Raw genomic sequence first — 22,774 nt, forward strand, 5'->3', positions numbered from 1 at the left:
GGAGCCAAATTTAAATTAGGTGAGGAATGAAAACACATGCCTAGACCAGCAGAAAAGGCAAAACATTGAAAATATGTAATCCAACGAAACTGGAAACATGGGCTGTGACACATAGACACGACACAAGACAGCATGGGCTCTATTTTAACGATCTAAGCGCATTGTCTAAAGCGCACAGCGCAACGTCTAAATGGGCGTGTCCGAATCCACTTTTGCTAATTTAACGACGGGAAAAATGGTTTGTGCGTCGAGCGCATGGACGAAAAGGGTTGGTCCTATTGTAATGGGAGTATTTTGGGCGTAACGTGCAGTAAACCAATGAGAGTCACAGCTCTCATCCCCTTTAAAAGCAAGTTGCGCTGGCGCTATGTCTAATCCCTATTTAGATGACGGACTTCATAAACTGAAAAACTAAGCGGAGGAAGAAGATCCCCAGTTTAAGATTAATGTTAAATAATTGTGTTGTTTTTCACTTGTATTGAAATTGTTATTTTTTTATTAAAACCTTTAAAACCCGTTTTCTTTTAGTCATGGAAGTACAAGCAGGCTTATAGTTGCTTTAAATGTATAGCTATCCAATATCATCAAAAAATTATTTACAAGTATGTAAGATAAGGTTTGTACTCTAAAAATACTTTATTTGTAACAAACAGGAGATAAAGAATTTACAAACGGCTCTCCTAACGTTTCAGCACTTTGGACAGCGGGTTTTTTTTTAGCAAAGAGTTTTTTTAAGCATTACTTAAAAATGTTTCTCATCTCACCATATCCACAGATACAGAGTCATCATATACAATAAATCCGTGAGGTAGCATTAAAAAAAAAACATTTAGAAACAGATGCATTTGTTTAAAGCAAAGCATTTATTTACTTACCAGGCTGCAGGTGAAGCAGCTCTTTGCGCCTTCTAACGTCTCATAATTAGTCCTAATTTATGTCCAAGAGACTCAATAATAATCTCTTACATTCAATCCTTTTAATCTTTCATATTTAAAAGCATCTTTGTGCTGCTGCGCATTCATGTACTTTGTGATAAGCAAACCCGCGTTGTCCTCCCGTTTATAGGCGCATATTACTAATGCGCTCTTTAAATAACATAAAACACATTGCGCCATTGACTTTAGACTTTAGACCAGGTTTTTGTTGGTCAATGGCGTAGTCTATTTTAGTTGCCTCAAAATAGCAACGCGCCAACATTGCGCCTGAACACACCTCGTTTTTAGACCAGAACGCCCATGAGCGCAAAAGGGGGCGCAAATGCATTTGCTATTTAAACAACGCGGCGCTAAACGTGAAAATTAGGGTGGAAACTAGCGAAAGACACTTGCGTCGCGCATTGCGCTGCATTGCGCCGGGTGTAAGATAGAGCCCAAAATGACCAATTGCACAAATACTGCGTCAAGATAAATATGGTCTTTAATCTGATTAAAGTCCATTCTGTAAATGAACTAATTCAGGGTTTTCGTTACATCACTTTCACAACTTTCCCAGTGAAAGTGCTCTCACATTATTTCGCCTCATTCTCTGGCCATTAGAAGCATTTTCCAGCCCGTTAAGGATAAATTGCCCTCATCATTAATAGATTTAATAAGGGACCTGTGACTGGTTCTGATTGGGTTTTGAAATATGGCGCATTTGAAAAGGTGCTTTCAGACACTTGCTTTACCTCAACCACACTCTTATTAGTCTGATGCTAATATTAGCTTTAGATGTAATGAGCTAAGCTTCATAATATATGGAGCTAAAGCAGAGATACTAGAAGAAAAATATTCAACCTTTCCAAGTTCCCAAAAGTCCCCCGCTGTGCTTGTGCAGTACTGTTTGAACATCATTTTTACAATAACCATGTGAAAGTGTCTCGCCTTTGCTGGGTTTACACTTAGTCCATGGTGCAAATTCAAATTTCATGAATGTACAGTATAATACGTCATGAACTTTTTGCCTCTTCAGATTCAGTCTAATTTAAAATTGTAAATTCTTCCCCTAGGCAGTGTTTTTTTTTTTTTGGATCTAACGGTTTGTATTTGTAATAATGCTGGATAAAATGAGACTCTGTTTGAGTGTGAATGACATGTTCATCGCATTACCCCCACATGGCCCCTGTTGCTCTAATGTTCATGTTGGCATATTAACTGTATTGTGTCAAAAAGGATGAAGTGCTGTTAGAATACATACAGTAGATTCTTGTCTGTATGCAAAAAGCCAAGAAGTGTGAAATGTAATGGAATTGCATAAAATGCATTATGCATATCAGTAATGTCAAGTACACAGAAACATTACCGCTTCATACAGAGAAAACTGAAAATCATTGGGTCTCATTCACTAATAATTGCGTACGTTTCTCATATTTATACGCACACTTGAACTTCTCACGAAAACTTTGAGGTTCTGCATGAATCGCAAAAACTTAACGGAAGACCTGGTGCGATTTTCACAGCCCACGACGCAAGTAGGCATTTTTGACGATAACGAATAATACGCAACTCAATCTGCTGTAATGACTTTTCTGACCCCGACATGCGCAGTGGGAACTGCCTTTGACGTGAACCGTGAAGGGGTCTATAGAGATTTAAAAAGTGAGGAAGGAAAGCGTGAAGTTTTGTTACGCGCATCTTTATGTTTAAAAAAACATAAGTAGGCTATAGTAATATATAATGCATATAATAATAATAATATAGATAATGTTTAATAATATATAATACAGAAAATATTATAATATAAAAGATAAACATGTAAATTTTATATATCAAGATTATTATAAACATTATAATTATAGCCTAGTATTTGATTATAGTGTACGTGATTATTGCATATGAGTGGTTTTAGGTTTTCTTGAATTTTTGCGTACATTTAGAAGACATTTTGATAAGAAAGTTTTTGTTGAATCTCGATATGTTCGTGAAAACATTCTTACGCATCTTACGCACAAATTTGTGCGTACGCATGCTTAGTAAATGAGACCCTTTGTTTTTTCTGGTTTTTAGAAAGGCCACTACAGTAGTTCTTTGTTATAATTTGCAGCAGCAGGTGCTGACCATGAACTATGAATGAAAACCAAGTAAAGAAACATTAAATGGAGTGTACATGACCAGCAAATGCGTTTTTACTTTACTGAAGCTCAATCGACGTCACCTTGTCACTTAAATGTGAATTGAAAGACGGGATGCTGCTTTTGTAAGTGGTTTTGTAACAGCTAGTCAAGGCCAACTCTCTCTAAAAACTGCCAGCGTATATGCCGGAGAGGAAATCAAACCTGCATGCAGTGTATATCTGCTTGTTTTTCACCGTGGCAGACGGTATTAAGTAAATTATCGACGTAACAGTCGGTTCCACTTTGGATTGATTCTTTCACGTAATGAACTTGTTTATCATTGATTGCGTGATTGAAATATAAATATGTAGCAGCTGTCCATATTGGAAGGTTATTGAAATGTTATCCACAGTTGTGATTATGAAATCATGAATCTTGTTTGATTGACTGATCTATTGATTTTCCATTCTTTTCGTCGCCAGCTGTTTCCTGTCCCTGCTGCTGGTTGCTGCCGTGGTTTGGAAAGTCAAACAGACGTGCTGGGCATCACGGAGGAGAGAGGTAACAGCTGCAAATTAGCACTTCCTACGTTCATTGACGTCTTCGCACTTGCTATTGGTTATTGCCCGAGGTTTCTTACTGTAGCATTGTGCCCGTGATTATTGGTTGAGCCTCTACATGGATTTGCGTGCATGCATTCATATCTTAATGTCTCAGCTGGTGGGTTTTTGCCTTTGCCATCTGTGACCTCCCAGGATGCTCCTGGGTATAGTTGGTCCTTGTAAAACGTCTCATAACTTTAACCCCATTATAGCGTGTGATGCTTGCTGTCATAGAACAGGACTGTTCTTGGATCAGAGGGAAAGCATATGGGATTTATTTTATAACTTGTTTCTTGCTGTTACGCTGCAGCAAGCAAACACCTCACTGGGTCTGATGGGTGTGAAAATGTCACCCACATGCTGGCCAAACTGCCTCTTTTAATGAGAGGTGCAATAATAAACACCATTTTCCTTCATTACCCATCTTCACAAACCAATTAACCCTGACAGGGGCTCATGTAAAAGATATGTGTTTCTCTTAAGCCCCAACAGACGGTGAGAAGATGCCTTCTCTCCTCTCTCTTGTTTACTCTTTCTCTATTTCTTTTTATTCATGTTATTTTATTGGGCACGTAAATGCAAATGGGATTTTGTAGACGAGTTGTCATCAAGCGTTCTTAAATCAATACAATAATCAAGGTCTCTTTAATTGAAAGCATGTTGCGAGCCGTAAGTGTGGGTTTATTGGAGTTAAATGCTTTATTTTGCAAACTCTTCGGCGATGGCTTTCACAGTTGGCGTTTCTCTCTTAGTCAAATTTGGGCTTGTTGAATGTGCATTTAGATAATGAAACAGTTTAAACCAAACAAAAGACATGCGGCATGTTTTAATCTTCCACCAAAAAGCAATTTTATCAGAGACATAGAAACAAAGTGAGGGGATTTCAATAAAAATGAAGCTGTTTTTATGTGTCTAAGTTATGTTTGTGCCTGATTCACTAAATTCACTTAAATCTGGTTGCGTCACAAACATGCATCATTTGTTTGCCAGCACTTGATGGCCATCCATTCGTGACTTGTAATGCATGTGTTCACTACTCACTAGGATTCGTTAAATGCAGAGGTCACATTTCAAATATGGGCCACCATACTTGACAATCATGTCACTTAAAATAAAAAAAATCTATGTTTGAAATCAAACTTCAAACATTAAGATTATAAGACTTTAGCCTGGATTTCACAGGCAGGGTCACATATGATCTCACATATGATGGTATGAATTTAGCTCTTGGGAATATTGGAAGCAAGTCAACATTATTTTAACACACACATACACATATACAGTGAGGAAAATATGTATTTGAACACCCTGCTATTTTGCAAGTTCTCCCACTTAGAAATCATGGAGGGGTCTGAAATTGTCATCATAGCTGCATGTCCACTGTGAGAAACATAATCTAAAAAATCCAGAAATCACAATATATGATTTTTTTTACTATCATACTATTTATTTGTATGATACAGATGCAAATAAGTATTTGAACACCTGTCTATCAGCTAGAATTCTGACCCTCAAAGACCTGTTAATATGTCCGCCTCCACTCCATTTATTATCCTAAATTGGATGCACCTGTTTGAGGTCGTTAGCTGCATAAAGACACCTGTCCACCCCATACAATCAGTAAGAATCCAACTACTAACAGGGCCAAGACCAAAAAATTGCCCAAAGACACTAGAGACAAAATTGTACACCTCCACAAGGCTGGAAAGGGCTACAGGGAAATTGCCAAGCAGCTTGGTGAAAAATGTCCACTGTAAGAGCAATCATTAGAAAATTGAAGAAGCTAAACATGACTGACAATCTCCCTCGGACTGGGGATTCCATCCATGATCTCAACTCGTGGGGTCTCAATGATTCTAAGTAATGTGAGCCCAGAACTACATGGGAGGAGCTGGTCAATGACCTGAAAAGAGCTGGGACCACCATTTCCAAGGTTGCTGTTGGTAATACACTAAGACGTCATGGTTTGAAATCATGCATGACACGGAAGGTTCCCCTGCTTAAACCAGCACATGTCCAGGCCCGTCTTAAGTTTGCCAATGACCATTTGGATGATCGAGAGGAGTGATGGGAGAAAGTCATGTGGTCAGATGAGACCAAAATAGAACATTTTGGTCATAATTCCACTAAACGTGTTTGGAGGAAGGAGAATGATGAGTACCATCCCAAGAACCCCATCCCTACTGTGAAGCATGGGGGTGGGAGCATCATGTTTTGGGGGTATTTTTCTGCACACGGGACAGGGCGACTGCACTGTATTAAGGAGAGGATGACCGGGGCCATGTATTGCATGGATTTTGGGAAACAACCTCTCTCCCTCAGTTAGAGCATTGAAGATGGGTCGAGGCTGGGTCTTCCAACATGACAATGACCCAAAGCATACAGCCAGGATAGCCAAGGAGTGGCTCTGTTAGAAGCATATCAAGGTTCTGGCGTGGCCTAGCCAGTCTCCAGACCTAAACCCAATAGAGAATCTCATCGACAGGCCAGAAACCTGACTGATCTAGAGAAGATCTGTGTGGAGGACTGGGCCAAAATCCCTCCTGCAGTGTCTGGAAACCTGGTGAAAAACTACAGGAAACGTTTGACCTCTGTAATTGCAAACAAATTCTACTGTACCAAACATTAACATTGATTTTCTCAGGTGTTCAAATACTTATTTGCAACTGTATCATACAAATAAATAGTTAAAAATCATCCATTGTGATTTCTAGATTTTTTTAGATTATGTCTCTCACAGTGGACATGCACCTACGATGACAATTTCAGACCCCTCCTTGATTTCTAAGTGGGAGAACTTGCAAAATAGCAGGGTGTTCAAATGCTTATTTTCCTCACTGTATGTACAGATCTTAGTTAGCTTATAGATCTACTTTATTATATATAAATTTATTATAAAAGTTTGTCCTATATCAGCCAGGCCCTTCATTAGCTCATTACAGCCTCTTTATGCCTGCTTGTATCAACGCTTCCATCCGATACAACCACAGAGCTCAGGTGGTTGTGGCAGTGATTATGTCAGATCCAACAGGATTTATCCGTCACATTTCCCACACCACTCGGCCAACATTCAGTTCACTTCTGGCCAGCTGTAGCATCTGATAAAGATCTCATTTTTCCACCCTGCTTGGGGCTTTATGGTTATGTATAAGCAGATAAGTTGGGATCTCACAGAATGTTTATGGTGCGCTGCATCACTTTGCCCGCCACTGCCACTTAATTGTGTTGCCTCATTGTCAGGCCTTGTTGCTGACAGTGGCTATCTACAGATTTGTGGCGCTGGATATACTTTAAACCCGCTGTAGCAGCCCCTTCATCACTTTCTCTCTTTGCAGCCATCAAGTGGGAAATTAACAATGCAAATCAATGAAGCTGAATGGTGTATTTTTTATTATCCCCTCTCTCTGATGTATTTAGAGCATGAATGATTATTTCAAAGATAGATTATGGACGGACGCTGCCGTGAGCACTCAGGGAATCAGTCAATATCCTCAAATGGGCCTAATTCATTATTTCACCCCCCCCCTTCCTGCTAAAGTGCAGAACGTTGTGGAGAAGGGGGGTGTATTTTCATTTCATTCCTCCAAATGTAACATCATTACCTTGCCGCTGTGATCAGAGGATATCGGCCACGCACTTCCTGGGTCTATCGGAATGACAAGTGAAGTAATATACGGAATAACTGCACAGGAAAGTACTTTTCCTGTCTGCTGAATATCAAAAAATACTCACTTTCTGAATGAAACGCATCGTACATAAATTCGCATTTACAGAACCGCTGAATTCCCAGGTGGAGAAATTCCATGCGGATTCATCTTCCGAAGATGGAGAAATAATGGAATGTCTCCAGTATAGTTAATTATGGATCATAACCAAGACTGCAGAAAACAAATTTAGAACTGGGTTTATGATAATGAGGTCCCGAACAATAATTTCTGGATATGAGATCAAACAATCAAAAGCACTTTGAAATTCTAATGATGATGCACAAGACGTCTTGTACAGATGTCTATGAATCTCCTAATAGGGTCTCCCCCCAGCAGACTGGGATACAGCCGGATTTTGACAACTAACCTCATTAAGTTTTGCTGTTGTCTTGCCATAAATGTATAAATAAACTAAACAGACCATGCCTTTTAGGTTTTCGTGACTGCACAGTTCCTTTACTCTATAATTCATGTGTTATTTAATAAAAGCTGTCATTTTCCCTGTTTAACATAGCAAAAGTGAATGCCAAGTGCTATGATTTCCTCTTGCATTTTTTGAATAGGGTTGCAGTTACAACAATAAGTTAAGAGTGTTCAGCAGAGCCTGGCTCATATTAAGCATGTGTGTGACCCTCCCAATATATTCCCCACTGCTTTCCTGTTGCCTGATACACTGCGTCTCCTGCAAGCAAGATGTTGCCTATTTTTATCATTCGACAAAAGCTTATTCCATATTGCCTTTTCAAATCTCTATCTGTTAGCTTGATTTAATGCAGTTTTTTGTCTTTAGGTGGGTGTTTTTGACCTTTATGGCACAATATGGTAATTAGTGTTACAGCATAACAGAACATATTTATTTTTTATTCAAATTTTGATAGTTGTCATGATTCAGTGATTTTTTTTAATAAGGTATTTGTTAAAATAAACTCAAATTAGCCTTTGACAGATTATCTACACGTTATATGGCCTGTTACAGAATGCAAATATCATATATCCCATAACGCCTTTCAGATGTGTCAAAACATCACGGCATTTCCCTGCAATGTTTTTATTCAAAACAGACACGTATGAGCCAGTCCAAATACCGACCTTGTACTATCTCTATTAAACATCCGTGGGAACTCAGAAGACGTGCACGACAACAAACGTGTCAGGAAAACTTTGACTCAATGTTATTAAGATCTCTGGCAGTGAAAATTAGGACGTTAAATCTCATAATGCCATATAGTGGTTGATGCTTTTTTTACAGTCTGGACTGCCAGTGCTGTGCTATCAGCTTCGAGCAGGTGACCATCTTTATCATCTAACGTGGGATTAGCCTGAAGGTCTTGTCTGCCTTTCAGAGGTATCCTAAACACCAACATCAATCTTCAAAGCAGCAAAATCTGTCTCACCTCCTGCTTTTCCACTTCCAGGGACAAGACAAGGACTCTTCAAAGAATTTCTCAAATGGCGTTAAAAGATCTTTTAAGCATAGGTGTGGGTGCCTGTGTGGAGTTTCATGTTGCTTTTATTGACTTTTTTTCCACTGTTGGCATAATATATATATTTTATAGAGGAATAAAGATGTCATCTGCTCTGACGCTGTGATAGCTTACTGGGTGACATCTGATTGGTGTGTTGGTGATCAAATACTATAAACCAGCAATGTCGGTTAGCATCTCGATCAAACCAAGTAGAACGGTATGCCAAACATTTTACAATATATATATTATATATAATATATATATTTGTTACAGTATGTAACAGTAATTATTAAGAATAGGCATATTTCACTACATGCCTCAGGTTTGCATGCATAACTGCATCTGTAACTCACTCGTCAGACTAATCTTTAATCCTTATTGTTTTTAAGTCAAACATAACTTAAAACAGGGAATTCCCACACCTTAGTTAACTTCAAATTCAAGGACCTTTTAAGGACTTTCCAGGTTCTAATAGCCTCAAATTCAAGGACTAAATGTGGGGACACATTTCAAGTGAGAGCAAGGTTACCTTGTGTTACCTTTTAAGATACATTGTTACAGTTCCCTTTCGAGGGAACTCGCGCTGGGTCACTGCAGTGAAACTTTGGGGACACCTCCAGGGGTAAGTGCTTCTGAATGTGTATGTCAAATTTAACCAATGTTGAGGCTTAACGACAAAGACAATGTGACGCGGGAGTCAAGAAGTATATCGCTATCTGAAATATTGGGTTAATACGGCGTTAAAGTGACGCAGGAAGTATGGCAAGGGAGACGCAGCGTCTCGTTCCCTTCTCAGGGAACAACATTAGGCTACATTTATAACCCGAGACGTTTTCATGGACAAAACTATGCAGAAAAGCATTTTGGTATAAATCAACATTTACATACAGAAGATATAAGCATTTAAAGCGAACAGTTTAGCCCGTGTGCTTAAAAAGTCTAGAATTGTATTTTGTTATCCTACACTACACAGGGAATGATGGATTTTTTTTTTCAGAAAACTTCTTGCACAAAATAGATTCAAGCACTTTCAAGCACTTTCAATAGCCATGTTTCCATCCACATGTTTTTATCCGAATTAAGTGATATCGAATGAAAAATGCGTTATGGAAACAGTAAAATTCGATTGAATTTCATGAATATCGACTCAAAAGAAATACGTTCGATCTCATCGGATTTTATCTTGATCGATAAATGGCTTATCCGATAAACGCTGATGGAAACGTTATTTGCCGAATAAATAATGATTTGCGATTAAGGTTTAGGTCCTTTTATGGTTGCAAAGAAGAAAAAGTTTTAGGTCATTTCCGCTCTGGTAGCACACATGGCGTGTGTCAACAAAGTCAGATGTAAGTAGACAAACGACGAGACGAGATTAATTTTAAATTTAATTTACCAGAGAAAATAACGGCTATTTTAGAGCTGAAGATCTTTGCCCGAACCCGACGGGTTCGGTCGGATTCGGGCTTCATTTCTAACATTTTACACGGGCCGTGCTCCGCCTTTGCACGGTAGGCTAAATGAGCGGTCAAGTTCAATGCGGCTGCTGAATGCCTAAGCGCAGGACCACGCTGAAGCCATTTACAGTGGATTTAATAATTTCCTCAACAAAAATGTAGCCTAATCTTGGTGAGTAAAGGTTTTTTAATGTATAACGAAATATTACTTAGTCTTAAATACATAATTTAGACAGAGGATATAGACTAATGTTGGCATTAATGTAAAGAAATTGCCGAAGCAAATACCACCTTTATCTTAATTTCGTTATTCCCAAATAACCATCTTATTCAGAATGTATTATCTTAATTTAATTCGTTAAGAAATAATTGTTTTTATTGGCATGTTGGCCTATAATGTCTTTTTTTATCCACTTTTATCTATGTGGAAATATTTTAAAGGAAACAGATGAGGTTAAATACCTGGGAGCTTTTAATGTAAATGATTTCACGGATGACAGAGACTTGTTCAGGCAGAGATGTAAGCTGTATGGTCAGGCTAATGTCTTGGCACGTAAGTTTCACATGTGCTCCACTAATGTTAAAACTGTATTATTTAAAAGCTTTTGCTCGCCTTTGTATGCTGCGCACCTCTGGCGCAACTACAAAAAGAAGAGCATTTGGTGGTGGCATATAATGATTCCTTTAGAATGCTATTGAAAGAACCGCGGAACAACAGTGCGAGTGAGATGTTTGCTAACAATGGTATAAGATCTTGTGCAGCTAACATTAGACATAGTATCTATACATTTATGTGTAGAATTCAGAATCAATCAAACTGTATTGTTCAAGCCCTGGTATGTCCGAAGAAAAGTTCGATCAGGTTTACTTCAAGAATTTGGAAGCACTGGCGCTCCTCTTTATATGTATAAATAATGAATAGTATTTTTCTATTTTTCTATTTTTGTGTAAATTCTTATACTTGTTTTGTAAGCTTTTCTTTTTCTTTTTAATACTATGGACCAGGATTTTGTGTCCTTAATAAAGATTTAATAATAATAATAATAATGTTGCATATGCCAATTTAGAACGAGATGTTACGATGTTACAGATGACTTTTTTCAACTTCCAAGTGACGTGTAGCCCAGTTAGTCATTAATAAATAATGTTAAAACCTGTGTAAATTACTCATTTTTGATAAAAGGTGCTTGTGTGCGCAAATTTAAATAATGTATGGCTGTAAACGGGTTCGGGCTTTTAAAAAGCTGTCAATCTAAATGTACTTTCGGGTTCGGGCTGCATTCTGTCGGGCTCCGGTCATTTCAGGCCCGATTAAAGCTCTATTTAGATAGCAAAAATCTAAGAAATGCTATAATTTATCAGGAACTGGCGAAGGAAATGACAAGATGTGGGACGTCCTCCGGAGTAAATGAGGCGCTCAAACAGCGATACGTGTTTCAAAAAAGAGAGTTATCTCGCAACGGTGCCGGAGGGAAAATAAAAGCAAATTCGACCTTGATGAGATGGATCCTCGGTCAAAGAACCCTCGTATATTAACAACTCTAAAGATATTTTTTCGTTCTCATTTACGTTAAGAATTGATCCGGACTATCATTTCACGTTAATGCCTCCGTTGTCGTTGGGCATTTACATGCATCTGCATCATCATAGCAATTAACGTCATTTTCTTATTATTATAGCTTGATATGTCGCTATCAGCTCAGCTGGCACATTATAACTTGTGAAATGCGGCAAATTTGTCTAGCAAAACTTTGTTCGCAAATGTTTGCTTGAATATTGTGCGATTCAGTGCGAAAATGAATGGAAACACCTTCAAATGTCTTAAATCAATTCGATATACCAATTTGATCGCAAACCAGCATGTGACGTCATTACGCACAGGTTTTTATTCGCTTTAAAGCCGTTGGATGGAAACACACTTTCACCAGCTTTATTCGCATAAGTTTTTTAACCGAACTTCAGATAATTCGATTGACAAGTGGATGGAAACTTAGCTAATGACCTGTATATGTTCATTTTCAAAAACTTCCCAGGGCTTTGAATTCATTTTCCCAGATTCACAAACTTTCAAGGATTTCAAGGACCCGTGGGAATCCTGCTAAAAGCTGACTTGCAATTCTGTCTGAACGTTTGATTTATGCATTTCAGTGCTGATGTTAATAAATAAATAGATGAAAACCAGATGTCCATCACAACAACAAAGTGTATTCAAAGTTCAGTATTTAGGAGGGGTGCAATGGTTCAAATTACTCACGGTTTGGTGCGTGACGTGTCACAGTTTTAGGGTCACGGGTTCGGTGTGTGTATGTTTACGGGGACAAAAAGGCTACTGTCAAATTCAGAGAAAATACAATTATTTATTGGGTTGCAAACACCTAACACTTTGGTCACAACAGGCTTCTTTACAAAAATAAAACCTAAGCAGTTTTTAACCTCTGCCAAAATCAACAATTTCACTTAATAGCACTTGTAGTATTATACTACAGTTGTGTTCAAAATTATTCAACCCCAACTGAAATTGATTGTTTTGGCCGGTTTGACATTGATTTTGATCATTCAGTCATCCTGCTTACAATTACATCAAAGAGGCATGTGTAGGTCAGACAAATATAACATAACATTTATAATGAAATAACCACAAATGTCTTTTCTGTGCTCACATCATTATCAGTTTTATTCAACCCCCAAGTGACATTCAATCTTAGTACTTAGTACAACATCCTTTTACAGTTAAAACAGCTTTTAAACGTGAAGCATAGCTTGACACAAGTGTCTTGCAGCGATCTACGGGTATCTTCGCCCATTCATCATGGGCAAAAGCCTCCAGTTCAGTCACATTCTTAGGCTTGCGCACTGCAACTGCTTTCTTTAAGTCCCACCAGAGGTTCTCAATCGGATTTAAGTCTGGTGACTGCGATGGCCACTTCAAAATGTTCCAGCCTTTTTTCTGCAACCATGCTCTAGTGGATTTGGAGGTATGCTTGGGATCATTGTCCTGTTGAAAGGCCCAACGTCTCCCAAGCCTCAGGTTTGTGACGGACTGCAACACAATGTCATCCAATATCTCATGGTACTGAAGAGAATTCATACTACATTGCACACTCAGAAGATTCACTGTACCTGCAGAAGCAAAACAGACCCAAAGCATGATTGACCCCCCACCATGCTTCACAGTAGGCAAGAGTTTCTTTTCTTCATAGGCCTTGTTTTTCCTCCTCCAAACATAGCGTTGATCCATGGGCCCAAACAGTTCTAATTTTGTTTCATCAGTCGACAGAACACTATCCCAAAACTTCTGTGGTTTGTCCACATGACTTTTGGCATACTGCAGTCGACTCTTCTTATTCTTTGGAGACAGCAAGGGGGTGCGCCTGGGAGTTCTGGCATGGAGGCCTTCAGTACGCCGGGTGCGCCGTATTGTCTGAGCAGAAACTTCAGTACCCACATCTGACAAATCTTTTCTCAGTTCCTCAGCAGTTTAACATCTTTGCAATCTTCTTATAGCCATTGCCCTTCCTGTGAAGGTTAATCACCTCTTCTCTTGTCTTCCTGGACCATTCTTTTGACTTCACCATGTTTGTAACCACACCAGTAAATGTTTAGGAGTTGTTGAGTATCACAGTCATTTTAAAGCTGCCTAATTGGTGCTTATTAGGCTTTATTGCTGTTCCCTGACATCCACAGGTGTTTTCAATACCTGATTGAAAACACTTCAATGAACCTCTGTTCTTCAGAGTGGTAGTTCTATAAGGGGTTGAATAATTGTGTCAATGAAGAATTCACAAAAGAACAATTTACTACTATATTACAAAACCAATTGATGTCATTTTAGTTGCATATGGTTCTTTAAGAAGTCATTGTAGGATTTAATTGTGAATACAATTACAAATGTACACTAAATTCCCTAAAACCCTTAACAGCATTGGGGGGTTGAATAATTTTGAACACAACTGTACAGTACATGTACCAACATACAGTAACTTCAAAATGCACATAAAATAGCTTAGAACACTGGGTTACTTTTTATATTCTATGCCACCATCTTTAAGTTTTTTTGCAAGAAGATCAGTTTGTTAACATTTAAAAACAGAAGGCAATGTGTGCTGTTTCGTTCTCACCTGCGATCGCGTGCTTTCAACAACACTCTGGTGATGATGGCGCAAGCGACTCGTCATATTAAATGTATTGCCTTGAGCATACAACACTCGCGCTGTGCGAATTATACAGTTTTGACCATGTTTTCTTGAGCATCGCTGCTGCAATAGACATAAATGAAGCTGGTGATGCCTCTATTAGCGACTTTTCTCCGCGACGCACACACACATCAACACGTGAGGAGGAACTGTGAGGTTGGCAACAGATTTGCATATTATGATTTGATTGGACAGTTACTATCACGTAAACACATGCAGAGCTTATTCAGAACCATACATTAGCAGTTTTATGCGTTGTTTTTCACCAAACTATATTAGAAATGTGTGGTCAAATCAAACACGGTGCAGGAGGATAACCAAACGGTTTGATTCTTTACAGAGAACCGTTGCACCCCTAGTATTTAGTATGCTAAGCCTATATCCATATGCTAGTGGAGTTGAAGTCAGAAAGAAACCTAAACCCCATGTTATACATTATATATAATTTATTACACAGCTCGTTGGAATGCTTGATTCTGATTGGCCAGTCATGACATTTGCAGACCCCTCAAAACTAATAACGTAAACCAGATGCTGCAAATCATTTTCACAGATACAGTTTAAAATTACACAAAAATTAAAATTAATTAAAACTCTTAATATCATATATCAGGGCTCCAGACTAACTTTTTTCACTAGGAGCACAGTAGCCCCCAACTGAAAATTTTAGGGGCACAACCAGAAAATTTAGGGGCACACACTGAAATCATGCTGACCAAATATTCACATTTCTACAAATTTCCACTGTATTACTAATAAATACTTTGATGATAGATGCAAAAAGTACAACGTGCTGTTTCAAATTCAGTGTCACATCACAAAAAAAGTCAAATTTAATGGTCGCACATGTGCGACTGGATGTAAAATTCAGTGGCACACTCTCAAATTTTGGTGGCAAAATGACACCATTTGGTGGCAGTCTGGAGCCCTGTATATGACATTATATTTACAAATGATTAAACCAAATAGTGTGTTTGTGACATTTAAACGTTATGTCTTGTCTTACAACCGAAAGTTAACAGATTTTCCTTGCGGAAGGTTAAAATTGAGCAAATAAAATATTTCAAATCAATATTAATGTTCCTTACCTTACTTGTGAGTTAAATAGTCGTGTAATAAGCGGGATAATGTAGAGGCAGTCACGATAATAAGTTAAATAAGTGAAACAAGACTGATCACACTGTCAGAGCTTATTTCTGCGATAACAACCGACTGTCAAAACATTATCCCTTACATGTTGCAGCAAGCTAAATAGACTATGGAACTGGGCTTGAAAAATTGACACATGTAGTAAATATGCACTTTTTTTCTGGTCTTCTCAGCTATGACTCTATAATGATCAGACTGTAGAGTTTGGAAAGGAGAAACATTGTCATGTTTGCTTTGTAAGCAGTATAAAAATAAATCTGTCCTCAGTCAGCATGAGGTGCTGTGAGTGAAACACACAAAAGAGTTATCCATAAAAATTTTAATGTTGCATTTGGCCCAATTTCATAATATTCATAAGACATTTTGGGCTCTATCTTACACCCAGCGCAATGCGCGACGCAAGTGTAATTTGCTATTTTCCACCCTGCGCAATTACAATTTTCACGTTTAGCGCCGCGTTGTTTAAGTAGCAAATGCATTTGTGCCTCCTTTTGCGCCCATGGGCGTTCTGGTCTGAAAACGAGGTGTGTTCAGGTGCATTGTTGGCGCGTTGCTATTTTGAGGCAACTAAAATAGACTACGCCATTGACCAACAAAAACCTGGTCTAAAGTGTCAATGGCGCAATATATTTTTTTTGTTATTTAAAGAGCGCATTAGTAATATGCGCCTAAACGGGACGACAACGCGGGTTTGCTTAACACATACATGAATGCGCAGCAGCACAAAAATGCTTTTAAATATGAAAGATTAAAGGATTGAATGTAAAAGATTATTATTGAGTCTCTTGGACATAAATGAGGACTAATTATGAGACGTTAGAAGGCACAAAGAGCTGCTTAACCTGAAGCCTGGTAAGTAAATAAATGCTTTACTTTAAACAAATGCATCTGTTTTTAAATGTTTTTTTTTAATGCTACCTCACGGATTTATTGTATATGATGACTCTGTACCTGTGGATATGGTGAGATGAGAAACATTTTTAAGTTATGCTTAAAAAAATCTTGTGACGCTGTCCAAGTACTGAAAGGAGAGCCGTTTGTAAATTCTTTATCTCCTGTTTGTTACAAATAAAGTATTTTTAGAGTACAAACCTTTTCTTACATACTTGTAAATAATTTTTTGATGATATTGGATAGCCATACATTTAAAGCAACTATAAGCGTGCTTTTTTACTTCCATGACTAAAAGAAAATGGGTTTTTAAAGGTTTTAATAAAAAAATAACAATTTCAATACAAGTGAAAACAACACAATTATTTAACATTAATCTTAAACTGAGGATCTTCTTCCTCCGCTTAGTTTTTCAGTTTACAAAGTCCGTCATCTAAATAGGGATTAGACATAGCGCCAGCGCAACAGGCTTTTAAAGGGGATCACGTTATGCCCGAAATACTCCCATTTCTCATTAAAAAAATTGTACCAACCCTTTTCGACCATGCGCTCGGCGCACAAACCATTTTTCCCGTCGTTAAATTAGCAAAAGTGGATTCGGACACGCCCATTTAGACGTTGCGCTGTGCGCATCAGACAATGCGCTTAGATCATTAAAATAGGGCCCTTTAAGTATAAACATGCACAGTTTGTGGTTTAGGCATGATCTATAACAGATAAACTGCTCAACACAGGATAATATCACAGCAGGTCTATACAGTAGATATAATGCAAGTTTGAGACTGGACTGAAACCAATGTCAAAACAATTCATGTTCACACAAATGTCTTGCAAAAACATTTTTGTTCCCACGGGTCCTTGAAATCCTTGAAAGTTTGTGAATCTGGGGAAAAAAATGCAAGGCCCTGGGAAAACATACATACATAGATATAGGTCATTGAAAGTGCTTGAATCTATTTTATGCAAGAAGTTTTCTGGAAAAAAATCCATATTATTCCCTGTGTAGTTTAGGATAATATCAGAATAATTCCAGACTTTTTAAGCACGCATGCTAAACTGTTTGCTTTAAATGCTTATATCTTTTGTATGGGAATGTCGATTCATACCAAAATGCTTTATTGCATAGTTCATTTGTGTTTGATAAATGAAAACGTCTCAGGTTATGTATGTAACTGTTGTTCCCTGAGAAGGGAACGAGACGCTGCGTCTCCCTTGCCACACTTCATGCGTCCCTGTAACGCCGTCTTTGGCAATATTTCAGATAGCGATATACTTCCTGGCTCCCGCATTACCCTGTCTTTGTCCTTAAGCCTCACCATTGGTTGAATTTGATATACACATTCAAACGCAGTTACCCCTGGAGGCGTCCCCAAAGAGCCAGGCATAGGACAAAAACTCCCTTATTCTAGTGTTGAGATACAAAACATGATAACAATCAGAAGAGGACGATCCGTTCATGGAGGGATAAATGGCTGAGCTCAGGTTGGCCTGATTCAGGAAATGAAAGCTGTGGTTTATATTATTAATATGTTCAGACAGAGAACACATTTTCAAAGGGTATTGTTTCCTACCTCACTTTCAGTCCAGCTCCAACAAGAAAAAAGCCTTTTGAACATCACCTTGTTGTATTGATGCATAAACATGGGAAGATTTGATCTGGGCTTCTAGTATTGGATAATGCTTTGTATGAAAGGTTTGGGTCTTTCTTGATCCCTGGCCTCAGTTGAGATTTAGGCAAGGTGATGTGCTTGGATATCAGAGAGGATGTTATGCTTTATGCATAAGACAACTCGAGCTGCTTCCTCCTCACATCCAGAGTCCTGTTGTCAGCCAGCCGGAAAAGATTTCAAGCTGAGGTTGTGTCAAAGTTTTCTGTGTGTAGGCTGCGTTTTCATGTGTCGCTGTTGATTCGGGTGATGGGTTAAGGTAGAGAGGTAGAGCGTGTAACAGCATCGCTGATGTGTGGTTAGATACTACTGCTGTTATATTGCCTCGATGTACGCTGTCCAAACTCTTCTGTCACAACTGCAGTATCATCTTTTGAGTACAGCCAGGTTGTCTGATCACATTGTGTAGCATCTTGTCAGACTTACACCCGATTTACAATAGAAGAAGTGAATAATGATGAAACGGGTAAATCACAAATCAACACGTGTGGGAGATTCTCATGAAATCCAGACTTAAAAGGTGTCCAGAATCAAATTTTTTTTAAAAGCCATTTTTTTGCACAGGTCTGAACTTACTATAACCATTATTTTTAGAGGATTTAAAAAATATGTCCTATAGAATTATTTAAATTTTTTAGAATATCATTATCAAAAATTATTATTACCGCAACATGATATTACATTAAATATATGCATTTACAAACTCATGTTTCGGTAATGAGAACTAAAAAGTTGTCTAGGTACTATGACAAACAAAATTTCAATTTTTATCTGGAGAAAAAAAATAAGAACTGCTTACCTGGTAGCCATCTTGAGTGTCACAGTCAATTATGTCCCTTCCAACAATTTTTTTTGTTGAAAATGTTAGTTCATTGAGGGCTTAAACAATGATTGAAAATTGTTGCGCAGGATGAGAATTTTTTTCTTGGACATTTATATTCCTTATCATTGTCTCTACATTCACCAATGATCACCAAATACCACATGTTTCTTTACTGTAAATGTGTTAACATGCACCGAAGCTTTTTATTTTTTAGATTTTTTAATTATAAATATTTTCATGTCAAAGAACCAAAATCCAGTCATGGACACATTGCGGTAATGAAGGTTTTCCCCTTAAATGTGAAAACAAGAGATGTTTGTAACTGTATGCTTCTTATTTTGATACTCTTACTTTTTTTATCAAAATGTTTCATGACACCTCATAAGTCTAATTTTGCGAGAATCACTTGTTTATGTGCTCACAGAAGTGCATATGAACTATCAGAAAATATTTAACATGCCAGATGTTGGACTTGTTTATTTATTTATTTAGGGAACGCTGCAAGATTGAAGCTTGTCGTCCTTTCTTGTTTGACTCCTTTTTCATATCAGGTGTGCACTGTGTTTGTGTGTGCATGCACGTGTGTGTATATGGGCAGTCATGCTTGTGAAAGGCTCTGTTTGTTGTTTGAAGGTTGCATAGAGGATACATCGAGTTAAGAAATGATTTCACACTGTATTTTGATAGGATTGCCTGAGGGCATGATTATATGCTCAGGCAGATGTGAGATGGATGGGGAGATATAAGACTACAACAAATCGAGGTATGCCACACAATTTTCTTCTCCACTTCTCCACTCGTATACATACAATTCCTTCAAAATGTATAAAAAAAATCAAATGAATTATGAATACATTACGCTGTGCAATTATAAAGAATCTTATGTTTGTTAGAGGTGGAAAAAGTAACATACAGGTGCATGCGCTCAAAGCTCTGTGACTAGGCACAGTCTCAGACGATGTGACGCACAATGTGACGTTTTCCTTGCACACGCTTACCCCTAGGAACAGCTTGAGGGCCAAATTACAATTCCAAAGATTTGACTGTTAAATGACTTCGATTTGAGCAACGCTACAGGCCTGGATATTAATGCTCTTGTGCGATATGGAGCTGAAACTAATTGTAGATGAATGTGGGCTTTAACCAGATTAACCGTGGCTTGTTCAAGCATGTGAATCGCGTTTTGTTCCCCCATGTTCGAGCATTGTGATGCATCAAGTTTTAGCGAGGTTATCAGAGGATTTATCGCGCTCTTTTACTCCGGCATCGCGACACATCTACCCCGTTGGGTTCTCCTACTGTCATCTGCTTTTTGAAATCCGCTCACGCGGAAACATTTGCTGAATGTTTGACAATAAACATTGCCTTTGTAATCTCCCTGTTTGCTGTTGAATTCATTTTGCACTCTACGGAGGATTTTTAAGCAAACATGTCATTTCTTTGAGCAGTTTGAATTTACATTGCTGACAGGATTTCTTTCAGTTTGCCTGGGAATTGAATCCAGGCGTCTTGAGTGGCAGGTGAGAAGTCTAGTATTGAAACAGCAAGGCTGGATAAATGCCCTAGAAGCCTCTCTAGGCTGAAAAATGAGAAGAGAAAAGTAATATGCCGTTTAATACATAAATGTTTTTTGCAGTTTGATTTCTTGGCAATACTAACACAGGCTGCCAATGCTAAAGCAGACAGTGAGAGAAGGATGAAGTGAAAAAATGTAACACTCATTCACTTTCTCTGTCTCTTATCGTCTGTCTGCTCTGTGCTGTGCCCTGTGGCTATAAGCCTCCCTCTGATTCGCTCTTTGAGTGCTGAGCGTGGTGTTGTCGAGAACCCCTGCTTCTTTCATTCACACTATGCTTCCACTTATTTTCCCGCCAAGTGGTGACAGCTGCTGTGGAAACGGCTGGCGTGGTAACCTCCCCCATGCCAGGAAGAGACAATTAGAAGAACTAATGACTGAGCCCCTGTGATCAGAGACGATTCCGCTCTCCTCCCTTCATTCACCCGCAAGCAAGATAGTGAGAGAGGAGACATATAGAGGAAGGGATGTAAGAGTTTGGAGTCTTTACAGTTCCTAGAAAACTTGCAGACTTTTTACGTTTAGACATTTCAGCTCAGATTCTGGTATGTTCCTGGTTTCATTTAGTTTCATCGGACGCACATGCTCTCCTGATTTTGCCAAGTGGTTGATGTCCTCAGGGCAACATTATGTCAGACTAACCAATCAGATGAGTTTAAAGGTGCATACATATCTATATTATCAGTGGTGTAAAGACCTTACATTATGAACTGTATTGTTTTTATTACCTTAGAATGAGCCATTTTTATCTACACCGCTGGTCTCCTCATATGAAAGTCGCTGTCATGTATCTACAGTAGCCCTAAACAGACAAACTGTTCAACCAAGCATGTTTAGTTCCTACGTTGTCTCAGACGACGACCAATTTCCCCCCTTTCGACAATCCTAGCTATGTCTCAAGTATCGCGATAGTTCTACAGATTATTTTATCAGACTGTCCCTTCGTGTGAGGTGTGTTAAGAGTGTCCGTACTGCACCGATCCGATATTCTGGATCGATATCGGAGCCGATCCTGCCTGTTTTGCTGGATCGAATATCGGAATAACAGGAACGATCCAATTCCGATACTGCGCATTACCCATGGTTGTCACTGACAAGCGATTAAAACGACAAAGTATTATAAAAGCACCATAGACGTTTTTATGCACTATAATTAAAGTAATCTTACACTCAATAGCTTCATCTGAAGGAACAAACGCACATTTAAAGATATTAATGTTCACAGAAACACTGCAACTTGCTTGCAAACGGAGTTAATCCACTGGTGAAGCGGACGGATGAAAACGTGCCATTCAACACACGCACACACACAAGATAACTGTAACGTTAGGCTTTATTAAAGATCTGACTTTATAAAGTCTCAGTAAGCTGTTGGATGGATGCAATTCACTATGTGCTGAGTTAATTCACAGGTGAAGCGGACGGATGAAACGCGTCATTCAACACACGAACACTTAATAACTGTAGGCTGTTTTAAAGATATGTAAGTAAGCTGTTGGATGGATGCAATTCAGTATGTGCTCAGCACACGATGCATCTAATCTCTTTGTGTTTTAATAGTTATGAACTTAACTTTCCATTGCGGAGCGAGGATTCCCATGTGAGGATGCTTCTAGTGCATCAATGCTGCGCCCAGGAAGCACAGTATGATTTAGACGCACTTACTACGATGTAGGCGCATCAATTCTGCACCCAAAATGTGCATAAAAGGTGCGGTTAAGTGCATAATTCCCAAAATAACCATCTGCACACTAAAGCTTTTTTACTGTGACTTTTTGCGCAATTAAGGAAAATATATTTAGCATACTTATTTGATCAAACGTGCCTATTTTATTTTCTCCTAAACACTGGCATGGTTAATAATTACCAATGTTCTTGTAATTTGTAAATCATTTAAAATTATTGTTTTTTACATTTAAAATTATAATTATATATAATATAATTATATTATGCTATATTTAGCAGAAAGCACTATACACATTTAACATTGTGTGTGTGTGTGTGTGTGTGTGTGTGTGTGTGTGTGTGTGTGTGTGTGTGTGTGTGTGTGTGTGTGTGTGTGTGTGTGTGTGTGTAATTTAAATTGTTCAAGAAAAATACAGTAGTATCGGATCGGCAGGTATCGGAATCGGCCGATACTCAGAATTCTGGTATCGGAATCAGATCGGAGATGGAAAAAATGGTATCGGTGCATCCCTAGTCCGAACCTGCT

At 38.4% G+C, this 22,774-nt stretch overlaps 1 protein-coding gene across 3 annotated transcripts in view; it reads left to right on the forward strand.

Annotated features, from left to right (window-relative positions):
• Positions 1–22,774, forward strand: part of atrnl1a (attractin-like 1a) — a 315,774-nt gene that overhangs the window by 182,253 nt on the left and 110,747 nt on the right. For all 3 annotated transcript variants that reach the window (XM_073873142.1, XM_073873143.1, XM_073873144.1), the window contains one exon: positions 3,514–3,592. In XM_073873142.1, the coding sequence (XP_073729243.1) occupies positions 3,514–3,592 (79 nt within the window). The remainder of the gene's footprint in view (positions 1–3,513; positions 3,593–22,774) is intronic.

This window comes from Misgurnus anguillicaudatus, chromosome 11 (assembly GCF_027580225.2).
Source record: "Misgurnus anguillicaudatus chromosome 11, ASM2758022v2, whole genome shotgun sequence".
Lineage (NCBI taxonomy): Eukaryota > Metazoa > Chordata > Actinopteri > Cypriniformes > Cobitidae > Misgurnus > Misgurnus anguillicaudatus.